Raw genomic sequence first — 15,936 nt, forward strand, 5'->3', positions numbered from 1 at the left:
GAAACACCATTGCTTGATCAGAAGTTTGGAGTTTAGTGTGTAGTGTCTGCACGCTGTATTGTTCGTTCCATCTACTTTCATCAGATGCTATCTTCGGCGTGTTACATTGCCAAGATTTTGAAACCATTTGTGGCAACATTAACGAAGAGACCTACAGTTACTTCCAACATGATGGAGCAACTGTCCATACAGTCGGCCGAAGCTTGGAGCACACTTACACAATCTTCACGCCCGACAGAGTTGTTAGCAGAGGTCAGTCTGGCCACTCAGGTCACCTGCTCCCTCAAGTGTGTGGTTACTTTGTATGGGGAACCCGCATGTTAAAGGTGTATCGCAACAACACTCATAGACTTCCAGAGCTGCAGCAGAACTTTTTGGAGGAGATTGCAGCAGTTCAAGCAGTCCACTCTCGATCCGTATTCGGCAACTTGCTAACAAGGGCTCAAAAGCGCCAAGAGATAAATGGTGGTAACGTTCAGCATTTGCTATAGTCGGGTTAGTACTGTATTTCGTTCCCTTTACTGTATTTCTTTGTACCCTCGAACTTTGCTATCCGGGTCACTTTTATTTGACCATTCTACAGTTCCCAGTACGTGTAACACTTGGAATACACTTTAAGGGCCGCTAACATGGGACAATGAGACGAGTTTTCCGATGGCAGTTTTTTTTCTGTCCAACATTCTGCCCAACATCCTAGGCTCTCCTCTCTTAAATAAGTTTGGAAAAGATTTGAATAACACAGGTGCAATTCTTTTGCTGCATTTACGTACACGACTGGTACTGTCGTTACGTACCTCACGCAGCTTTATCCCCAGATCTCTAAAATCATTTGTTTAGTAAGTCTAAAATTTTAAACTGAGGCTATTGCGCCTTCGAACGCCTTTTCCGGTCTAATATAAAATGTAACTGCAAACAGTTTTTCTTTTTTTTCTGACGTAGCTTTGATTCTAATGGCACTTACATGTGTTAATATACTTGAAAGGAAATGTTTAATCCTGCTCCTTTTATAAATATAAACATATATTTGCAGTTTTTGTGAGTGACATTCCTTTATATGTGTGTTTAGGAAAATTTTTATGTACAATTATGTGATATTTTATAGAATGTAAAACACGTGTGTAGTATAAGATCTGTCACGAAGCATGTTGGCTTCATCCAATAGGGAAAGGGAAAGACTAAGTACATTTTCCAAAGGCGAAATGCTGAGACCACGAGAGAGCTTTAAATTTGACAGATATACCACGGACTCTTTAACGCGACAGTCGACCACAAGCGGAAAGAAATGACATGACAGTACGGCACATGGACATGAGAGGGGCAGGGGAGGAAGTTCCACCTCCCTCTCGGAAGGTGGGAAGTTTACAACTGTGCTGCGTGCTTATTAAGATCTTTATTCATTTCAAAATAAGAAAAGATTAGCAACTCACAACACAAAGAATTTGGTAATGGCTACTGCGCAATCGCTTGTTAAAGTTGACAGTGTTGTAAACGAGACAGAACAGGCCAGATATTTGCCGGTATCTTGCGTAACCATAATCCAAAACACCCCCACCTAAGGCAGGTACATTAGAAAGTGTCCACACCACATGCATTGACTAGAGTCAGAACTCGTCACACTGCAGTATTTGAAAGCCGACACGCGAATTTAATTCCCTTTTTGGGTGGCTTTTTGGGTGTAATATTCAGTGATTTATGATAACCATCATATTTTTATTTATCCCAAGATTACGCACAAGAGACGCTCATTTCAGATTTCCTCTCGCTTTAACATTCATTGTCGAGATTCCGCTTTAATTTAAAGCATAATTTTTATTGCTAAATTTTTGTACGAACTCGGTCATTTCTGGTAGAAATAATGTTAGGGTCGACCCTGTTCTGTTACAAATAACAACGGACTACAGGAAATTCGTAAAATGAAAATAAAAATCTAGTGACAATGTGCTGATTCGAATATTGTGGTTGACTTGCGAGACGCAGAAGAATGTATCTTTCATGACGTACCGAAATCTATGTTTAAATAATTTTTGACGACTACAGTATTGCTGACCTATTTACAGAAACGCAAATCGCCTTGGACGAAGCAGACGCTTCCTCGATAATGACAACTGTCAGCAAAGAATTCACCCATAATTACATCACAGTGAGACATAATCTGTGCTATGTCTTCCTTTCACGCTGTGTGGTTCTTTAGTGGATACAGGAGCGGGGGACAGAGGCTGTTCGTGAACAGAGAATTAAGATAATAATTTATTCTACATCTAATATCAAATAGCAAAGATGACAAACAACATTTTTGTAGCGTCAGTCGCTAACAGTAGATTTGAATGTTGAAATTCTGACAGATACAAAAGAATTACACATCTGTTACGCTTCAGTACAATACCTATTCGGAACATGTCGAGATCTGGCCACTATGAAAGTCTGTAAATGTCATTCAACTGGCAAAACACACAATATGGGATCAGCGCACGACTGTTCGAACTAATATGCACCCACCGCTGGAGCTCCTAAGAGTGCAGGCTTGCATCTCATTGGCAATGGCGTAATGGGTCGTGGCAGCGCCCTCGTGCCGGGGTGGTGGCTGTAGAAAACGCGCTGGCGTAACTGGCGGCGCGAGTATTTGAAAGAGGGGTCCGACTGGACAGCGGGCGAAACTGCAATCTGAAGGTAATGTAGAGCTTCGAGTATGCACGACGGTAAGGCGGTGTATTTGCGGTGAATCGGCAGGAGGTGTCGCACGTGGTGTGGGGGTGGCTGCTGGCGCGCACCCTCCTGTCGCTGCTCACCCTCTTCCTTGTGCCCGTCAGCGTCGGCTTCCGGGTCGCTGCGAAGGACAGCAGCGCACCCATCCTGCTCGCCGCCGGCGTCGTCGAAATAGGTAATCCATAGTTAGCTAGTTACTCTGTTAGATTCATGTACCATGGACCATTTTGCATGATAAATCGTAATGATGTGCATAGATCCATTGTACATTCAGTTCAGAAATTAATTTGTAAATGTGACTACATGCTGGACTTTCATAAACTGCTTTTTTATTTTAATTTTTTATTTAAAAAGAAATGCAGATGTAATGTTAGGAAGAATTTCACTGATAAAACTGATTATTGAAATACAACAGGTTTTGCCGTGTATCATCAATTGCAACAGTTCTTCTTTTGGTAATGATATACCTTCTATATTCATCGATATGATGGTCAACTGTGGTCCTGAAAAGGACCAAGATGATGTTTCTGGTGTGAAAGGATCAGCCGCCAGAGAAACCTGACGCCCAGGGTACGCCCGATTGCAAGGACAACGCAGTCGCTGGAGAGCGCAGAAAAATGGTCTACCTCAGTGAAGCGTCTTGGCTCCACTTCTCTTCAACATCTACACCAACGACCAGCCACTGAATGCAGGCACAAGGAGATGACCTAGCCCTTGCTACGCAGAGTTCATGCTTTGAAAGAGTGGAAAGAAACCTGACAACAGCATTTAGAACACTGTCAAGCTACTACAGTCGGAACCAACTCAGACCTTACCCTTCGAAGACACAAGTGTGTGCCTTTCATTTAAGGAACAGGGAAGCTAATCGTGAGCTACATATTGCGTGGTCAGGCATCCAACTCCGGCATCATCACGCACCTAAATGCTTGGGAGTCACTCTCGATAGAACTCTGACACTCAAAGCTCACTACAAGAACACCAAAATGAAAATCTCCGCTCGAAACAACCTAATTCGCAAACTAGCGGGGACACAGTGGGGATCACATCCACAAGCTATTCGCTGTTCTGCAATGGCACTGTGCTTTTCTGCTGCTGAATATGCTTCTCCAGTCTGGTACAGGTCATCTCATGCCAGACAAGTAGACATTGCTCTCGACGAAACTTGCAGGTTGATCACAGGTTGCTTAAGACCTACCCCAACTGATAAGCTCTACTGCCTGCCTGGAATAGCGCCACCATGGGTACGCAGAACAGTGGCTGCCAACAAGGAGAGACTGGGTTGCAAAGTACTGGGCACATGTAATACAAATACAATTTGTATATTGATGTGTATGGCTACTGTAAATTCGTACGTTTCTAACCACATTTTGAGGAAATTAACATTAATAAGGGAAAGTCTAAAATATACACACGAATTACAAGGTCACAAGCTACCTATCGCTCCTAATCAAAACTTCATATTCAGTGAATTTTGCCAATACTATGGCGAGCGAATGTAACGAAGACATGCTCCATTCATTCAGGACAATTGCAGACAGGTGAAACTTGCGGTTGCAGAGCCATTAAAAATTTTAAAAGGGCCGGATTGACGATAAAAAATAATAATAGTATTCTTGTAAAGGTACCGACCCGGCGGTCTTAGTCATGAGTAAATGACGTCACTCTGTCACATGGGTAGCTTCCGTTCCGCCATCCACCTAGTCGCCCTCAGTCGTTCGTTCGGGCCGCTTTTACTTTGCCCAACACCGCCTCGCCCTGGCGTCACACAGGTAAGACACTCCCACATGATACACTCCACACAATAATGTGCATAGCGCCCTGACTAATCATGTTAACACTGACATTTTTTTGTCGCCAACCCGGCTGTTTTAAAAATTTTAACGTCCTCTCACTATAAAATATTTTTCTTTTTTTCTTTTTAGATGCAGGTAACTTTAAGAACATGGCTCTGTCACCGTTTTTTCACCTATCAGTAATTTGTCCTTAATAATTGGAGTACGTCTTCGTTACCTTTCGCTCCCCCTAGTATCGACAATATTCAATGAATAGTTAATTTTGACTAGGAGTGACGGGCATGCCTATGACCTTTTAACGTTGGGAGTATATTTTCGACATTCTATTACTAATTTGAATATCCAAAAAATCTGGGACACCATACTGAGCTCTTTACCCTTAGGTTGTACCTGACGATGGGGCTTTAGGCTACGAAACAGTTTGTGTTTCAATTAAAAAAAAAACAGTTTTACCAGCGTTCAGTAGAATTCTTCCTAACATCATGGCTGTAAGCAGCTCCGGATGCCCGGGATATAAAAAAACCTACAGATGTGAATTTACGAGTATAATTCCTACCCACCACCGCTTATGCATTACAATAATAGAAATTCTTCTACGAAATAGCAGTTCCCATATAGAAAATGTTCCAGTTCGTTTTCAAATTTCACTTCGCTATCTGTCAGACATTTCATATCCCCGGGTAAGTGATAAAAAATTTTAGTTGCATCTTTGTGAACTTCTTGTGCAAAAGACAGCCTTATTTTGAGTAACTTTGCCTTCTGCTATTATAATTGTGTACGTCATTGTTGCTTTTGAACACCAGTGGATTATTTACAGCAAACTTCATCATGGACTAAATATACTTAGAAGCAGTAAAGTGAGAATGCACAAGTCCTTAAACCAATATCTATAAGATCATCGTGAGTGAGCATTCCATATTATTCTTGTAGCAAGTTTTTGATCCATGAAGCTTTCCTTCAAAAGATGAGTTATCCCAGAACATTATTCCATGTGACATTTCTGAGTGAACATACGAAAAATATGTAACCATACTGATTTGTCTCTTCCAAAGATTTTCTGTGATTCTAAGTGCAAATGCGGCTAAATTAAGTTGTTTTAGCAGTTCACCAAGCGCTTTTTCCAGTTTAAATTCTTATCAATACGGACACCTAAACTTTTTGAAGTTTCCACGCTATTTACTATTTCTTCACCCTGTGTTACCTTTAAGATTGATGTAGTACACCTAGATGTGCAGAACCGAATATGTCATCTTTTTAAAGTTGACAGTGATATTATTATTACCATGTCATAATACAAAAATATTCAGAAAAGTAGCATAAGATCGCAGGGTGAGCATAACGTTGCTGAAAGGGTTTCTATCCTTCCATCTTCGCCTGAAGATAGAAAGAGAGTGCAAACTTTCCGGAACGCTGCGTTTACTCTCCGACCTTATGCGACAGGAAACATGCGAAGACTTTATTGAAACGACAAGCCGCGAAACGTTTGTGGATATACTAATATGTAGAAGAATCAGTAGGGACCCAGAAAAATAGAACACCAAGGAAAAAGAGCTCAGATTAAAAACGGCCTAAGGCATATTTACTTTCTTCACAACAGTTCAAGCTGTAGATCAAAGAAGCAGCGATGAAAATAAAACAATGATTCAGCAGTAAGGTTATAATTCGGGGTGAAAAGATATCAGTCAGAAGATTCGCTGATAGCATTCCTATCAACAATGAATGTAAGGAATAACTCCAGGATCTGGTGAATGCAATGAGTAGTCTAATTAGCGTACCTGTGGATTGACGGTAAGTCAAAGAGGAGCAAAGACAATAAAAACTAGCACAAACGAGATTATCGATAAACTCACATTCAAAAGCGGGCATCATGGGTTAGAAGAAGGCATTCTGCTGCCTTGGAAACAAAATTAATCATGACGGGTGAATCAAGGGGGTTATATGAAATAGACTAGCACAGGCAAAGAGGGCACTACTTGCCAAAATAAATGTACTGATATCAAACGTATGACTAAGTTCGAGGAGCAAGTTTCAAATAATGTACGTTTTTACAACGGGCAACGGCCTTGCCGCAGTGGGTACACCTGTTCCCGTGAGATCACCGAAGTTAAGCGCTATCGGGCGTCGTCGGCACTTGTATGGGTGACCATACAGGCCGCTTACGCTGTTGCCATTTTTCGGGGTGCACTCAGCCTCGTGATGCCAATTGAGGAGCTACTCGACCGAATAGTAGCGGCTTCGGTCAAGAATACCATCATAACGACCGGGAGAGCGGTGTGCTGACCCCACGCCCCTCCTATCCACATCCTCCACTGAGGATGACACATGCGGTCGGATGGTTCCGGTAGGCCACTCGTGGCCTGAAGACGGAGTGCTTTTTAGTACGTTTTTAGAACAGTGAATCAAGGAAAACCAGAAAAGACAATCGAACCGTTTGAGACGTGTTGCTGTAGGACATTTGTAAGGCAAATCCAACACCTTCCATGAAAACCCTGACACGATAAGCAAATCCGGCAGGTGTGTCACATAGTTCAAAGAGTGAGCAAATGGAATACCACAGACTAATAGAACGCCTAAATGCATGTCATACCTTCACACCGTGAAACAGACGCAATTCCGAGGGAAGAAACGAGAACAGAAGCCGAGAGCAGAACCGTGTTAAGCTAGAAGGCCCCACGATAAGGGACGGACACCCACGTCGCCAGCCAACCACCAGGACGACCCCCCCGCCCATGTTAAAAGATAGAGCCCTCCAGAAGAACAGTATAGATCTTACGATAACACTAAAAGGGCCACACCAGCTGCAGGTTTTAGCGTGAGACTTTTTCGCGTCTCTGTTACGTTGCAAACGTTAAAAACATTTCCCCACCATGAAAAGTATAATGTTTCTCATTGGATAGACAGAATTTTTGTAGGCGGAGCTTAAGGTTAACATTGAGACTCTGACTGGTCAGATAAAAGCACAGCCAGATAGTTTTTTTTTAAACCAACTTCGGTAAATTGTAGCAAGGAGACGTTAGGGGAGAGTTGCTTCCGAGACGGCGAGGTGAGCGGAGCTGTGCCGCCCGCCGCCCTCTGACGAAGCCGGCCGAAGTGGCCGTGCGGTTAAAGGCGCTGCAGTCTGGAACCGCAAGACCGCTTCGGTCGCAGGTTCGAATCCTGCCTCGGGCATGGATGTTTGTGATGTCCTTAGGTTAGTTAGGTTTAACTAGTTCTAAGTTCTAGGGGACTAATGACCTCAGCAGTTGAGTCCCATAGTGCTCAGAGCCATTTGAACCATTTTGAACCTCTGACGAACACCAACAAGGTAATGAACGCACGCAATGCCGCATTTTTGAGCGCATAAGGCTTCACTCAGAACTGCAGAAGTCTCATCTGTTACATCCCCTTTTTACGTAATACTAGTGTCGATCGTCAATCGAAGCTCATGGTATTCACATTTGCTACGTAAGTTAAAATCTGAAACGCGATTATTCTTCTGTTATATAATTATTCAGAAGCCACATCAGCCACTGTAATTTACGACAAGTTAGATAAGTAATTAAAGATAATTAAGGGTCACTGTAGACCATTTTGATAGTTTTCTCTTTTGTGAAACTTAATTTAAACCTAGATTATAGATGTGATATGGCATAGGTCATCCTTCGATCCATTGTAGAACTTGAAAACCCACTCAGGGAATATTCGTTCACATTTTTGTGGAACGCAGTTGGTTTTTACAATGTTTTGTGAGTAGAATAAAAATTCCAATGGTAAACTTAACTGCTTTTTCGACGTTATTTTACCAGATAACTAAAAATAGGAAAGCCCTGAACCCCTTCCACTAAATTTAATTAGTATTAAGATTCTTTTACAGGGATTGCAGTGGAGCTGACGCTGAAATCATTGAGTATTTGGTTATATCGTCGCTAGTCTCACTGAACTCTTCTGAACTCTACATGTCATGTGTGGTCTGGCGTCTTCTTACCAACAACAGGTCCCAGGTTCAAACTAGTCAATTCCCTAAAAAACACGCTCAGAGCGTCGTTGCGCGAAAGTGGTAGGGAGACACGACTTAGAACAAACAGACACCACGCAGAATGTTAGACATTGACAATACAGATCGGTATTATAATAAATGAGGAGGTTTCCTTCAGGATCGGCAAGGAAAGGAATTATGGGAAACACCGACAAGGGGAAGGGACAGGATTACATAACCGGATAACTACCAGGTACTGGAGAGAGCTATAAACGGTAGAAACTGTAGTGTAGGACAGATAGTGGAAAACTGCACGTCCAAAAAATAATTCCGAACGGTATGTATATTCTGAGATGGAGTGGTTGGTACAAGACATGTGCCGCATCCGCATCAAATCAAAGATGACTGAGACAAAAAAAAAGGGAAGTTAAGCAAAGACAAGGGATGAGTACGTGCGAAATCTACAGCGCTCGCGGGCCCTTCTGTATCGTACGCAGCGCTGACACAGCAGGCCTCCCGCAGTTTGCCTACGTAACAGTCATGCAATTGTTACGCATCACCGTTACGTCAGACACATCGATTTTGCTTCCAAGTGCTTGATACATCAGTTGAGATTAGTTTTCTTGCGATTATTTCTGCATAGGTTCTGCTACTGAACGGTGTTCTTTACGAACATCGAATTTCATGGTACAGACGTTTGGAGACAATACAAAAGCGTCTTTGCTCACCATCAGACAAATTTATCTTACGGTACGAAGGTTAAACGCAAGTTCTTTCCCATCACCATACAGTAAACACCACCAATCACATTAGGGATATATAAAAACAAATCTCATGGATTTGGCGATAACTCGCAGACGATGGAAATACTCCAATATTTACACAAAAAACTTCAGGCATTTACGCTTTAAATTGTGCAATGTGCAGACTAATAAAGCATATTCATCCGTATACAGACTTGTTAACCTAGAGAGGTGGCGCAGTGGTTAGGGGGCTCTGAGCACTATGGGACTCAACTGCTGAGGTTATTAGTCCCCTAGAACTTAGAACGAGTTAAACCTAACTAACCTAAGAACATCACAAACATCCATGCCCGAGGCAGGATTCGAACCTGCGACCGTAGCGGTCTTGCGGTTCCAGACTGCAGCGCCTTTAACCGCACGGCCACTTCGGCCGGCGCGCAGTGGTTAGCACACTGGACTCTCATTCGGGAGGACGACGGTCCAATCCCGCGACCGGCCATCCTGATTTAGGTTTTCCCTGATTTCCCTAAAGCTCTTCAGGCAAATGCCAGGATGGTTCCTTCGAAAGGACACGGCCGACTTCCGTCCCTAATCCGATGAGACCGATGACTTCGCAGTTTGGTCTCTTCCCCCAAATACCCCAACCCAACAGACTTATTTTCGATAAACTTAAGTTACATTTTGTTTCCTGTCTGAGAAAGGAGCAAGTGGAAACTGTACCATGAGCAGCACTCTTGTTCACGGCTGTGATGTTACATAGATTCTTACCAAACTATAAGATATTCAGTATTTACAATCGTAAACATTTCACAATAGGTAGTTCATACATCTTCATCGATTCAATCAATCGAGTAATAGCACCACAAACTCGGTATCCTTTTTGCTGTAATCTCAGCTTATAACGCATATGCAGTAAAGATACTACTATTTAATACGACAGAGTAGCCTTTGGAATAATTGCTGCATTCGAGCCTAATAGTTTAAGAATATGTATGGAGCTAAAACTCGTCTCGTTGCAGGATATATCTCTTTCCCAATCGTTTATAATTGAAGATATTATTTTAACCACTCTGTTTTCCCCCATTCTGTTGACACATTGTTTCCATTTTATACTTCTGTGCTTTATTTTACTATATCTCTGACATCGATCTGTTGTAGAATTTTAGAACATGTTTTTAGCTCGCGTATCATGTCATTTCTGGTAACCCAGGATCTACTCTGTAGGAATCAACATGGATTCCGGAAACAGCAATCGTGTGACACCCAACTCGCTTTATTTGTTCATGAGACCCAGAAAATATTAGATACAGGCTCCCAGGTAGATGCCATTTTCCTTAACTTCCGGAAGGCATTCGATACAGTTCCGCACTGTCGCCTGATAAACAAAGTAAGAGCCTACGGAATATCAGACCAGCTGTGTGGCTGGATTGAAGAGTTTTTAGCAAACAGAACACAGCATGTTGTTCTCAATGAAGAGACATCTACAGACGTTAAAGTAACCTCTGGCGTGCCACAGGGGAGTGTTATGGGACCATTGCTTTTCACAATATATATAAATGACCTATTAGATAGTGTCGGAAGTACCATGCGGCTTTTCGCGGATGATGCTGTAGTATACAGAGAAGTTGCAGCATTAGAAAATTGCAGAGAAATGCAGGAAGATCTGCAGCGGATAGGCACTTGGCGCAGGGAGTGGTAACTGACCCTTAACATAGACAAATGTAATGTAATGCGAATACATAGAAAGAAGGATCCTTTATTGTAGGATTATATGATAGCAGAACAAACACTGGTAGCACTTACTTCTGTAAAATATCTGGGAGTATGCCTACGGAACGATTTGAAGTGGAATAATCAAATAAAATTAATTGTTGGTAAGGCGGGTGCCAGATTGAGATTCATTGGGAGAGTCCTTAGAAAATGTAGGTGGCTTACAAAACACTCGTTCGACATATACTTGAGTATTTCTCATCAGTGTGGGGTCCGTACCAGGTCGCGTTGACGGAGGAGATAGAGAAGATCCAAAGAAGAGCGGCGCGTTTCATCACAGGGTCATTTGGTATGCGTGATAGCGTTACGGTGATGTTTAGCAAACTCAAGTACCAGACTCTGCAAGAGAGGCGCTCTGCATCGCGGTGTAGTTTGCTGCCCAGGTTTCGAGAGGGTGCGTTTCTGGATGAGGTATCGAATATATTGCTTCCCCCTACTTATACCTCCAGAGGAGATCACGAATGTAAAATTAGAGAGATTCGAGCGCGCACGGAGGCTTTCCGGTAGTCGTTCTTCCCGCGAACCATACGCGACTGGAACAGGAAAGGGAGGTAATGACAGTGGCACGTGAAGTGCTCTCCGCCACACACCGTTGGGTAGCTTGCGGAGTATAAATGTAGATGTATATACTTTTTGTCATTCACATAGCGTCTATTAAGTAGAAGGAGGAGAAGCGCCGCGTTCTGGCCCTATATGGGCCAATCGGGACAGACCTACGGCCGTGTTATCCTGTGCCAGTGGTATCACCGGATGCGGTGCGGAAGAGCATGCGGTAGCACAACGTTCTCCCGTCGTCGTCGGGTTCCTTGACCATGGAACCGCTGCTGATCCGTCTAGTCCACCTCGCGAGTCTGAGTCTACTCCGTAGCAGTCCTACTACCAAGTAAAATCCCTGGCACTACTTGGAATCGAATCAGAGTCCTTCGCATGGCAGTCAGGGACGCTAGCCGGACGAAGTATATTAACTACATGTTATGTGTTATTATCGTGTATTTGATCTCTGAGTGTGTAGTCCGTTACTTTTCCCAAATATTGCTTTCACTTGACTTCATTCTTCTTATATCATTCCTAGTCATTGTTCAGTATTCACTTCCGTAGGTAATTATAGTGGAAGCAATTACTTTACAAAATTGAGCCTCAAATGGTAAAGAGCTTTTCTTGGTGGCCAAAATAATATTATTTATAATCTTAAGACACGTTTCTGAAGAACCCGACTGTCAATCTCTGGCGTGGAACATGGGCTATACGTCAAGATATTAAAAGGAGAAAGTTACAATAACGAAGTAACAGCGGAGACTACGCCTATTAAAATCAATAAAGACTATCTTGTCACTTACTACTCCATAACGTCAGCAGTGGCAACTGCCAGGCAGTTGGATATAGTACAAGAAAAACAATTCCACCAGTGTCATTGGTGAAGTGATGGATATGACACCAGGCATAACTTCTACAAGATAAATATTTTTTGAGAAACTATGTATATTGTTTGGAATTTATATGTAAAAGTTGTTAATAATTGGATAAATTTTTTACTAATATGGTCGTAGCTGTTAATTATATATACATTGATGCAACGATATGTTGTGCACACAGGTTTGGACGTCTACTTTCTGCTTGTGGTGAACAGCTTCTATCGACTAATAGCAGGCAAGGACCCAGAGCTTGCGGACTTCTGACGACCGACATCTTGCGGCTTACAATTGGAGACTAACTGACATCTCTGATGCCCAAGGCAGCTCTGTGGTTCGTGTGTGTGTGTGTGTGTGTGTGTGTGTGTGTGTGTGTGTGTGTGTGCTTAACAGCTGTGCCTCAAGAATCAAAAGATTCTATGATGTATGTGTATATCTTCTTGTATTGTCACTGAGAACTTCCCTAAAGAAAACAAAAATCGCTCAGCACAAATATTATGTTATATTTTTCTGTTCCTTCTCTTTCCATTCTCTTGATAACATTTTGATGAATGCGAAACACGTAATTTAATTTTATGGTTTACCGCGCGTCGGTAGATATTTTCTTTGTACGAGCTTTACCTGTGGGCACTGTCCACATAGCCTAACGTTAATATGTACGATTTGAATGTGATGAATCATATTACAGAGTCATATTGTAAAGTAACATATTGTGATATTCTCGTTTCTCAAAGATTTTTTGCTTTTGCGTGATAGTAAATTTATCTGTTGAACAATAATCAGATTCGCACTTGGGTCAGGGCGTATGACGAGACCATCGTAGCAAGAGCGGCGATAAAGCCGCTCGTTTAGAGCACATAATAGTCTCTCGTAACAGTTGGTGTTGAATTTAGTTCAAAAATTTTATACATTTGATAGTGTTTGAGGGCAAATGATTAATGATCTTTGCTACGACGAGTCCTAAATGTATTCATTTGAGAAGTTCTAGAATCACTAGTGATTCATTCTGCTGAATTTAAATTTTTAGGTGACTAACATAATGCTTCCACCAAAAGACTTTTACGCCACTATTGATATTGAGACTTTAAATGTAGGGACAAAATATTATGCGCTCATATGATAGATCTTCACACAGTGCGTTGTAAATGTTAACGAGACTTGTTACCCACGTGCGTTGAAAAGTGGAATAACGTGGCCATACAATTTCATGTCTGTGTGGCAACAATCAGTTGCTGTTGCTCGAATGAAGTGTTCCACTTGGGATGTTGGACTGCTTATGCACTCATAACCCTTTTCGTTGTCTTAGAAGATCGTTACCATAGCAGTTTCCTCTTCGCAAACCACACGTCTTCAGTGCCTGGACAACACTTTCGCTCGGTCACACCCTCTGCAAACCTCTAACGGCTGAGTTCTCTGCCACTGCCACAGTCCCTCCACAGGAGGGACTGCTGTAGACTACCCTCGTTAGGTACCCTTTGAAGGGATTATAAGCTCTATAAGACTTACATGCTACACAGTTCGCGTTAGAATAAAGCAAGTATTAACAATTCAACACTCTTATTGTTACTGACGCTCACCTTCTTCTTAAGTATTATATACTGATCACTTACTTTTAATGAAACACGGGTTATTTCTGTTCAAACATACTTCTCTTGTGTTTTGGTAACATACATGAATTGTTAAATGTAGACTGGCAATAGCAAGGAAATCGTTTCTGAAGAAGAGAAATTTGTTAACATCGAGTATAGATTTAAGTGTAAGGAAGTCGTTTCTGAAAGTATTTGTATGGAGTGTAGCCATGTATGGAAGTGAAACGTGGACGATAAATAGTTTGGACAATAAGAGAATAGAAGCTTTCGAAATGTGGTGCTACAGAAGAATGTTGAAGATTAGGTGGGTAGATCACGTAACTAATGAGGTGTTGAATAGGATTGGGGAGAAGAGAAGTTTGTGGCACAACTTGACTAGAAGAAGGGATCGGTTGGTAGGACATGTTCTGAGGCATCAAGGGATCACAAATTTAGCTTTGGAGGGCAGCGTGGAGGGTAAAAATCGTAGAGGGAGACCAAGAGATGAATACACTAAACAGATTCAGAAGGATGTAGGTTGCAATAAGTACTGGGAGATGAAGAAGCTTGCACAGGATAGAGTAGCGTGGAGAGCTGCATCAAACCAGTCTCAGGACTGAAAAATGGTTCGAATGGCTCTGAGAACTATGGGACTTAACAGCTATGGTCATCAGTCCCCTAGAACTTAGAACTACTTAAACCTAACTAATCTAAGGACATCACACAACACCCAGTCATCACGAGGCAGAGAAAATCCCTGACGCCGCCGGGAATCGAACCCAGGAACCCGGGCGTGGGAAGCGAGAACGCTACCGCACGACCACGAGCTGCGGACTTAGTCAGGTGTCCGTATACTTTTGATCACATACTGTATTTAATTGAAAATGTACCTAGTAAAGGTCTTAATTTTGTCTTGCAGCAGCAACGGTTTTGGATGATTCAACAGCTTCTTCATGTGATCAAAATCGCTTTTCACTTTTTTTTGTTTTGTGTAGTGGAACAAAATGTAGTCGTCAGGCTATTTATCAGGTCAACTGACGAATGCGCCATTAATTCCACGTTTTTATCCGTCATGTTATCAACTGTGTACAAGTGATGTCTGATGGCTACAACTGAAGACTGATGCGAGGAAGGATGATACATGTTATATACATGTTATACACTCCTCAGTATTAGCTGTTCTTTGGTTCTATGATCAATAATAGTGACATGTTGTAGTGACACAATCAATTCAAGTCATTAAGATGCAATTAAGCCACACTTTTTCAAAACATAAAGAGACAGCATGATATGCATTCGTTTTATCAGATTTACTTAATAATTCAGTTTGAGTTGTTGCAATGTATGTGCAAACGTTCTGTAAATGTAACAAATAATATCATCTATTAGTGGCGCGGCTAACTACTTACGTAAAGATTTTTTTTGTATTTTTGTCTGTGTAAAATAACGTACTTTGATTCAGTACATCCATTATGGATGACGAACTACAACTGTGGTTTAAATTGGCGATTTATTTGCATATAAATATGCAAGCAGTCGCTCTGATATGGTTTATAGTGCCACAAACATGTTTTCTAGCCACTTCAGGCTCATCATCGCTTGGAACTGTTACAGGAATATCACATCGTGTACCAAGTATAGCTAGACGCTATAGTGATGGTGAGTACGCTGCAGTGTAGTAACCACAGCAAATCCGTTCTAACAATGTACATTACCACGTGTGCAAACAAATATACACTGATCAGGCACAACATTATGACCAAAGACCTACTATCGATATAAACCTCTCCCTGTGAAAGCAGCGTAACCCTGCAAGGAATGACTGCTAGTCAGACACAAGCACGGTGCATGTAGAAACAATGAGGGTGCGGTCCGTGTGTAAAATGGGAAATACGCGCGACCTGTTTGACTTTGACAGGGGTCAGATTATGATGGCCCGGAGGATCAGCACGAGCATTTGAGAAACGACATGATTAATCCGGTGACCGAGGAGTG

General features: G+C 42.1%; 1 protein-coding gene across 1 annotated transcript in view; it reads left to right on the top strand.

Moving 5' to 3' along the window:
- LOC126195403 (uncharacterized) overlaps nt 1-12,866 on the top strand; it is a 52,019-nt gene extending 39,153 nt beyond the window's left edge. Inside the window, exons 6-7 of the mRNA XM_049933999.1 lie at nt 2,728-2,878; nt 12,558-12,866. Of these exons, the coding sequence (XP_049789956.1) occupies nt 2,728-2,878; nt 12,558-12,640 (234 nt within the window). The 3' untranslated portion in view covers nt 12,641-12,866. The remainder of the gene's footprint in view (nt 1-2,727; nt 2,879-12,557) is intronic.
- The last annotated feature ends 3,070 nt before the right edge of the window (nt 12,867-15,936 follow it).

Source organism: Schistocerca nitens, chromosome 1 (genome assembly GCF_023898315.1).
Source record: "Schistocerca nitens isolate TAMUIC-IGC-003100 chromosome 1, iqSchNite1.1, whole genome shotgun sequence".
In the NCBI taxonomy this organism is placed as follows: domain Eukaryota; kingdom Metazoa; phylum Arthropoda; class Insecta; order Orthoptera; family Acrididae; genus Schistocerca; species Schistocerca nitens.